The sequence below is a fragment of the Mytilus trossulus genome, chromosome 12 (assembly GCF_036588685.1).
Source record: "Mytilus trossulus isolate FHL-02 chromosome 12, PNRI_Mtr1.1.1.hap1, whole genome shotgun sequence".
Classification (NCBI taxonomy): Eukaryota; Metazoa; Mollusca; class Bivalvia; order Mytilida; family Mytilidae; genus Mytilus; species Mytilus trossulus.
In genome coordinates, this window is record NC_086384.1 from 41,650,108 (window position 1) to 41,659,690 (window position 9,583).

General features: G+C 32.1%; 1 protein-coding gene across 2 annotated transcripts; it reads right to left on the reverse strand.

Annotated features, from left to right (window-relative positions):
* Nucleotides 1-275: 275 nt before the first annotated feature.
* Nucleotides 276-9,308, reverse strand: LOC134692098 (uncharacterized). Of its 2 annotated transcripts, none has more exons than XM_063552496.1 (5): nt 9,210-9,308; nt 6,650-7,076; nt 4,896-5,860; nt 2,921-3,138; nt 276-2,186 (listed from the first exon to the last, which is right to left on the reverse strand). In XM_063552496.1, exons 2-5 carry the CDS (start codon nt 7,056-7,058, stop codon nt 2,108-2,110), a joined length of 1,671 nt encoding a protein of 556 aa, XP_063408566.1. In that variant the 5' UTR covers nt 7,059-7,076; nt 9,210-9,308; the 3' UTR covers nt 276-2,107. The 2 variants fall into 2 exon arrangements, with proteins under 2 accessions (XP_063408566.1, XP_063408565.1); XM_063552495.1 differs by having other exon boundaries at nt 277-2,186; nt 9,019-9,279.
* Nucleotides 9,309-9,583: the final 275 nt, after the last annotated feature.

Sequence of the window (9,583 nt, forward strand, 5' to 3'; positions counted from 1 at the left end):
ACTTGATTATGTTCAATTTTTAAATTCAGATTTCACACTAGTAACGAAACGTTAGTCAATACCTTTTAGTTTCGTAGTAATCACATTGCATGTGTTTGATATGAATTCCTACTTTTAATTGCCTGAAAGTGTATTTCAACAAATTCAACTTTCATGACTGCACGTGTTTCTCGTGACAACGTCAATACATTGCATAGGAAAATCTTGATATTTATCGTTATGTTCGTACAATAATTAGAAGATGAGGTATAGTTGTCTATGAGAAAACTCTCAATCAGAGATAAAGACATAGAAGTTCGTAGAATGTAAATTACGTGCGTATGGCGTAAAAACAAAATTCAAATCCTGCAATATATGATGAGTTTATTTTGTATCTTCTAGGGTTGCAAAATCGTTGATCGTGTGTACAAATTTTAGTATAAAGCTCTTAAATGCTTTATCCAGAATGCACTTTGGTCAACACTTTTACACTTCAATCAAATTAAAAACAGAATCATTCAATTTTTAAATCTATATTTTTTTATATTCTGTATGTTATTTTGAATTTAATTGGTCAACATTCTGAAATGAAATCTGAAAACAAATATAAAATGATGATTTTCATTTTATGACGTTTTCTACATAAATTCGTACACCATTAAGTACTAGATAAACATTAATTGTTGAACATTGTGTTGAATATTTAGATTATAAAGATCATACAATAATGCTCGTCTCATTTAGTAAATTGTGAGATAATATGCCATAATGTACATGAAATTTGTCTGGTGAACGATTTTTTTTATCAGGGTATCTCTGATGATGTTTTACACTTAATTAATTTCATACAAATTACATTTATATCTAAAAAATTGATATACAAAAAGTCACATATTTCTTTAAGCACGTACATTCATTAACAATTGATCAACCAAACATGTTAAAGTAAACACATTGACATTAGGGTACATATGATTATAACAGTATATAATACAAAAGAATAAGGCTCATATAACGATTTATCAAAAAAGAGAAATTTTAAAAGAATTTGATTGTGGATGTAACACGTCTTCTGGTTGGCTGAAAGTGTTTTTTGTCTATAAGCTCATAGATCCAATAATTTTGTCATGTGACCGCGACGTCATTAACGTTTTTTCATTACATACTCCTGTTAAGAATTAAAATATAAGAAATAACTTTAAAATACAATAACAATATAATAAACACTTTTTTAAAAACCCGCTACACGGGTTATTCAGTATGCACCACGGTTTTTTTTTTTATGTTATTTCTAAATACACAGAAAGAATATTACAGTCATTTCTCAATTGTATAATAATCTCACTTGTTATTGTCACATTGTTTTTTTAAGCCCCTGTTGTTTATCAATACTTAACCTCTTTAAATCTAAACCTGTGTTGTACCAATCGTTTGCTAACATTAAATTTTTTTTTAAAAAATAAAAAAAACTCTTTTTCGTAATATTTTTTTCTTCAAAGAAAAAAAAATAACTTTAAATGAAAAACAAATTATATAAAAAGATACACGCTAATTGTTCTACCACTTGTCAGTTCAAATCACATGTGTATACAACTATACTACCATGCGTTGGGTATTATTATCAATATTTCCAAATCTGGAAAAGGGTAAATCACGCTTTGGCTGAACAATTTTGGTTCATAATCTAACATTTGAAAAGTTATACCGACGAGTAGCAATCTGAAGTAGTTAGGATGAAACATAACAGAGACCTATAAAATTTAGACTATTAAAGCATTTGAGTAACCAGACGAAATGATGAATTCCAGTTATTTTTTTCTCTGTAACATAAAATAAACTTGAAAAAAACTGCACAGTAAAATGCACAATAATTCAAATTGTTGTTAATTTAAAAACATATATGATTTGCACAGCATTTCTATTTCGAAATTTAAAAAAAAATGATAAATAAACCCTTCAAATTAAATCACTTAATATTTAATTTCCAAAATGTAATTTTCTATTAAGTTTGGATAGTTTTATTATAATTCACTTGTTTTCTACTTATCTAATAAACTCTATAAAAACCATCACAGTTAATTTAAGCATATTCATAAATCATTTTAAACACAGATTAAACACAACTAAGTCAGTCGTCGTCGATTATACCACTTTTTTTCAACTGTTCATATACTCTATCCAAATATTCCGGATCGGGATAGCCATATCTGAAATATTGATGTAAACATATTTGAATCAGATATATATATAATAAAATAAGAGTATGATTGCCAATGAGACAACTCTCCACATGACCTAATGACACAGAAGTTAACAACTATAGATCACCGTACGGCCAATATTTGCTTAGCATAAAAATCGGTTATAAAAGTAATCCACACGACTGGTGGGCGGCAAATAGGAATTGTTTAGAATTCATTTTACCTAATCCTAACCTGTTATTTAGGGGTTGTGCAGATTTGTCTTTAGTCTTATCTTTAGTCTATGATACATTTGTATACTGTTTGTCACAGGTTTTGTTTAACGTGCCGTAGTTGTTTGTCGTCATCTTATAAGTATACATATTGATTTGGTATGTTTTGCCGCTCTTTAATATATTGATGGATGGGATGAAGTAATTGGAAATTAAAAAAAAACATATTGAATATCAGTGTGTCCCTACTAATATTTTTGTAGAGTGTATGAATAGTAATAGGAAACACTAAAAATTATCGAAATGAAGTTAACAAGACATTTTTAAAGAAATAATTTACAGCGGTCCTTGGTGATTGAATATAAAATCCTATTGAAACCGCAGGTTTGACTAAAGGTTTACCTTTGGTGGAGTATAATTGATTCGAAACCCCATTTCAAAAACAGAAAGGCCCACCCAAAATCACTTGGTGTAGAATATTAACGAAAACATGATCTCTAATAATAAACAGATATATAAAAGCATTACCTTTCTGGACCTCCATCAGCACGTGTTTTGTGGTGGATGTCGTTCCACGTGACCACATTATCTCGGCCTGAGGTAGCTGATTTCCCCACTGTAAAGACTAACTGTTGATCAAACGCTTTTTTTAGCATTCTATGGATGAGTCTGCCTTGTTCATTATCAGGCAGGTATGCTGTTCGGTGGGCTCCTTTAAACTTAACACCAGGGTTTGGGTGTCTCTCCTTATGTGAAAAACAAAATATAAATAAACATTTAATTGTGTATTTATTATTTATTTATAAATATGTACAAAGTATGTGAATGGTTTTTTTTCAAACATACTGTATTAGTCACATAAACACAGGCAACAGAAGTATAGCGGTTTCAAAAGTCATAAATCGATTGAGAGAAAGCAAATCCGGGTGACAAACCAAAACCGAGGGAAACACATCAACTATTAATACTAACATCATCAAAAATGCCGGTCATACAATTTAGTATTTTTCGTTTTTTGTGGTTTATATTAAGTCTTTGGCATATTACCGTCTTTCTATTTAAACCGATGTAACTTTTTCATCTGTCTGATCTGTACTAACCTGTTAACTCAAATATTGTTTTATCGCCCCACGTACTTGACTGATCCGAATTTAATTGCATTTTAACCATGATATGTTTCGTGTACACTCATAAGATATACCGTGACACACCAATTACTTTCTATGTCAACTCTCTTGTTTTGCTTGTGTAGACCCATATGGCCGGAGCACCTGAGTTCACCCTTGTTTTGCTTGTGTAGACCCATATAGCCAGAGCACCTGCATGAGTTCACCCTTGTTTTGCTTTGTAGACCCATATAGCCGGAGCACCTGAGTTCACCCCTTGTTTTGCTTGTGTAGACCCATATAGCCGGAGCACCTGAGTTCACCCTTGTTTTGCTTGTGTAGACCCATATAGCCGGAGCACCTGCATGAGTTCACCCTTGTATTGCTTGTGTATACCCATATAGCCGGAGCACCTGAGTTCACCCTTGTTTTGCTTGTGTAGACCCATATAGCCGGAGCACCTGCATGAGTTCACCCTTGTTTTGCTTGTGTAGACCCATATAGCCGGAGCACCTGAGTTCACCCTTGTTTTGCTTGTGTAGACCCATATAGCCGGAGCACCTGAGTTCACCCTTGTTTTGCTTGTGTAGACCCATATAGCCGGAGCACCTGAGTTCACCCTCGTCTTTTCCACCCTTAATTTGCTATGTAGTGTTTTGTGGACTATTGGTTTTCTTTTTTTCAAAATATGTTAAATGGATATCATATTTGTTTAAATCAAGGTCATTGTAAAACCTTGTCAAAGATACCATGTCTCAAAGCTTCCTCGTTTTACTTTGACGATAAACAATGGTAGGTATGCTTTCGAAAAGCAGCATGACCAATTGGGGCAACAGTTTGTTGTACTAATTACAAGCTAGATACGTTGCATAGAGTGAGTAATAAACGGGGAAGGCATACGGTGTTCTGGCTTAGCAACGGAAAATAATCATGTTTGTCCATGTCACACATATATTCTACGTTGATAAAAGAAAGTCGAACGATACCAAATGGATAACTTATCAGTCTAAAACAAACGAAAACACCTTGCAGTGCCATGGTTAACGATGAAAGACGACATAAAAATCAACAACTGAACAGTCCTTAAACACAACATGGCAAGAAAAGCAAACACGGACCACACCAACAATTAACCGAGGTTGATCTCAGATTATCAAAAAGGGTAGGCAGATCCTGCTCCAAATGTGGCTCTCGTTATGTTGCTCGTGTATGTACAAACCTGGTTTTAGGTCTTATTCGAAAAATCAAAAAAGGTTTAGGTATTCGAAGAACAGAGGGCGGGATTGTGGTTACGGCAATTTAAAGATAAACGTCGTCTTAGCGGGAAACAAATCATGTTGTTTTCTGTAAAACTTTCAGATGCATATAAATATTTCATGAAAATAATGAAAAATTACCGTCTGAACTCCGTCTGGGATGTCATAATCAATTATGATAGTGTCTGTTCCAGGGAAACCAGGAAGGTACTGGTTCACAGTCCTGCATGACATAACACCATATGGCTGGTTACCAAGAGGTTTCCCATAAAATGTGTTACAGTTGGGGCAGGACGGTTTTTCTTCAAAATGTTTTTTAATGCATTCGGAACAAAACTCGTGTCCACATTTTTCTAAAACTCGTTTAGTTGTCTCATGTTTCTTTGACTGGCAAATACTACAGAAGAATGCTTCTGTTGGTGGTGGTGATGGTGATGGTGGGACCTCTGATTTTTTAGATTTAGGTTTAGGTTTTCTTGGTCGTCTAATTTTACGTTTTGATGGATAATTTGTAAAATCCAACATCACTTCATCAACACTAGACTGTGAAAGTGTTCTTTGTACTGGTCTGCCCTCCATAGAATATTCGTCTGCAACTTCATCAAATAGTACAGATTTTGGACGTTTTGTACGCTTAATGTTTTCAAAATCATCATGTGAACCAGCATAGTATTTCCATATACTTTCCTTCTCGGGAAACTTGTCCACATTTTTTCTAAATGGAATTATTTCCTCGCAACTACTTTCAGATGACATTCTATGAAGATGTTCTCTCTGTATGTTGTTCGGATACTCATCCCATCTAGTCTTATCATCATTGTCATCATCATCGTATCCATTTAGGTCTTCCTCTGAAGGTTCTGTCATGTCGATTCCTGTTAGAGTTTGAGGTGTTGCATCACCACTATCTTCAGACTCGTCATTCGTCGTATCATCGAGTTTTTTCTGAGCAAATTCCTTAAAGTTCTGCAATGTATTCTCGAGAACTTCTTTCACAGGAAGGTTAGAAGCAAGAAAATGTATATGTGTTGTAGTGTCTGAACTTAATCCCATCAACCAAAGAAAAACGTTGTTCATTATCTTTACGTGGGTTTCGATGTCCATACCTGCAAAATACATACTTTTCAATCACAAAAACGATCCTATCAATAGTTTTGTCTGTTGAAAATATTATTATATACAGGATTTGAAAGACACAGAATTTAATTTCAATAACTATGGTGACGGAAACTGAGAAATATGCTTCACCAATAACCTTAAATTGATCGGAATGGTGGATTACATTAGGCCTTATAAAAAAAATGTGTGTAGAAAACAATTTAAAATTGTTAATAAAAAGAGTAAAATGTTTAAAAAGTAAAATCACAAAAATACTAAACTTAGAGGAAAATCAATTCGGAAAGTCCATAATCACATGGCAAAATCAAATAACAAAACGCATCAAAAACGAATAGACAAGAACTGTCATTCCTGACTTGGTACAGGAATAATGTTTTCTTTGTTCTAGCTTCGTGTAAATCAAACGGAATTTGGTTCATAAAGAGAAGGGGAGTTTGCCTAGAACATACTTACAAATGGAAATAACTCATCAAATTACATCATATATGTCTTCCAAACTTTCTGTAGATGGTATTTTGTAGTTTCGGTATATATACTTAACTAAGTTATGTACAAGCACGTTTGACTTTGATAAAAGTATCTCATCTCAAGTGTTATATTGGAAATGATGAAGATTCAAGTCTAGATAAGTCCAATAAGTAACATGCAAATGAGGGAAAGGGGAGATGCTTTACAAAGTTATATTTATGTTTCATTATATATTCGTCTTCTATATACTGGTATGCGTTTAAACTTTTATTCGTATATGTTACTATTTTACTATTTATAAAACGTACCATCGCCCATTGGAATGGCTATGTTGCAAACTTTATCGTCCAATTCTTTTGCCCTCTCCAGCATATTTTGTACAATGAAATTAAACTGCACATCGGTCGTATCTTTTGCATCTCCTTCCCGCCAAACTGCAAACAGTAGATGGCGACACTGGATACCACCGGAAGGAACGCGAAATACATCGCCAACCTGACAGTTATTAGCTTTCGTGTCTTTTAGTTTGTCCCATTCCGAAACGAACTTGTTTTTACCAATAGCTGCCAAAACTTTTATTATTTCATCATCTTGGCTCCAACTGGTATCCACAAATACTACCAACGCATCAGTTGAGCTTTCGACTATTTCTTGGTTGATTTGTTCTACAAATATTTCCTTAGGAACCTTGTCTTCTGTCGATGTTGTATTTCCCATAGTTAAATTTTAAAAGTTCTATAAAAGAAGTACGATTAAATTATTTTTTTGTTTTCTTATTGAAATATATGTTTAACATTTGTGTTTTAAGCAAAAACGAAAAATTCAAAAAAAATTCCCTAATCGAATTGCAAAATCAAATGATTAAAACACATCAAGCGAATGGACAACAACTGTCAAATTCTTGACTTGGTACAGGCATTTTCAAATGTATCCGGGTGTAAAAACTAAACATGTGTTAATGTTTTTTTTTAAATGTTGCATCTTGCTTTAATGGGGCACTAGCAGTCAAATTCATGTTCACCGATCATAATCAAATTCTCATATTTGATTTATAACAATGTAAAACATGTACCCAAACTAGCAAAAGTCTAAATAAAACAATAAACAAGGCACAGGTATGAAAATAAGTAGCTTCATTTCGTGTGTATTTGAGTGTAAACGCCATCTAATTGTTTATCGAGTTGACCTCTATAGTCAGCCGATAACCATATAAGCGATGTAAACATAAATATAGATATAAATAGATTAAGCAAACACGTGCTGTTGAATTATTCTAGTTCTATTTAATTTCATATTACAGATAAAAAACAAATATTTATCATCGTTTTTACCTGGAATAGAATGTTTATTTGTGGATAGAATCAGTCAATCAAATGATTAACCTTGGTTTCACGTTCAATGTTAATGACATTCTCTTTCTATAAATAACTTTACACATTCAATTCACGTGTTATCCATCTCAAGCTAAGGGGTTAAACTAAAGTTCACATGAATACAGATACAATGAGGTCGAAGTATTCACTTGCAAGTGAATAACTCATAATCAATGTTTTTTTGCTTATTTTGACAAAATTGAACATTATTGGCTACTAAAAAGGAATAACTATTTCACTTTTTGTATTTCATTACTGATTGAGACAAAAAAAAAAATATGTTAGATTTTTGATATACCTCGTAGCTAGTGCCCATTTAAACATGTTAAAGATAATAGAGTAAAATGTAATTTTGTGTTACTTTGCACACCTTTTTAGTCCTACTTATATTTCTAGGTCTAGTCTCAAAACATATATAAATCAAATTACTTAGTTGAATTTGCTATTGCAATGTTGAATATTTAAGTCTTATATGTTAGAATTTGAAGGTATAGTCCCATTTTCAAAGAAATATCTGATCAAATAAATTTCTTTTGATTAATACATATGACATTATTGGACTAGTTCATTTTAAAAGGAGTTTATTTCTATATATATTTATCTGAAAATGAAGAGAAGAATAAAATACGAGTTGATGATAATTTTTTATTAATTCTTTTTTTAGTGAAATTAATTATTGTACTGTAGTACATGCATATATGTTGTGCTTAATCTTGAGGTATCACCTATAACATTTCACATTTACATACGATTGTGTTTGTATCATGTGTACGCTTATTACACATATGAACACTTAATAAGTTTCTTCTGTACTATTTTAAACATTAACATGATTAAGGAAGTTTAAATCTGTAAATCAAGCTACATGCCAGTGTAATATTGAGTTACACTTGAAAAATATACTACATGTTTATCATTTTAAAGGTGTATTTATTGCTAAAAATAACTCATGCAATCCAGAATATCATCAGAATAAATTAAATTGCAATCGAGTTTCAACAATTTTAGGAATCTTTTGATAACACCGAAAATAATAAAAACAAATTAAACAAATTCCAGAAAAGACGTATTTTGGTATTAAATACTTGCTAACATGTAGATCTAGACATATGCTATAAACCTGTAATGATCATTTATGTATTCGTGTTTGTATACTTTTAATAGTGTAATGATCTGTAATTTAAGTAGTTTAAAAAGGGGTGACTGTTCAGAAATAAGTTAACAGTACAAAACGAACAAATAACCAAACTACAGCATGCAAGGAATATTATAATATTATTGAATATTATAAAAAGTTTACTTACTCCACTCTCGTTGCAATAAAGCATGAATAAGAAAAAGAAGGAAATGTGAGAACAAAAATTTCCGCTTTCGATAGCTAAATGCAGCAAACACACATCTTTAATTGTTATGGCCAACCGGAAGAAGGAAATCTTTTATTACACGAAAAGGAGTGATGATCTTTATTTCCAGAGGAGTCTGCAAATTAATTTACCTAATATATATATGTCTGTTTCTTTCACTTTTGGCATGAATAAAATTCCAAAGTTTGAGTCTACTTTCGATTTGTGTGTGTCTATCTAAAATATGTTCGGTCTCGGTATTAAAACGTTATCCGGGTTTAATATTATTTACTTTCGAAACGGAAATTCCTTTAATATAATCAATTTTAAAATATGTACCAGTTATGTTCAGGTATTATAACAGGTGATGAATATATTATGTTCTGACTAGACAGCTATGTGTCCAGATTACACAGGTTAAACATCATAAATTGCGTGTCGCCTCTAAACTAATATTTTTTGAACTTTTATTTTAAAAGATCTTAAAAGCCTTATAAAATAACCATCGGAGACATACAACAGTTTG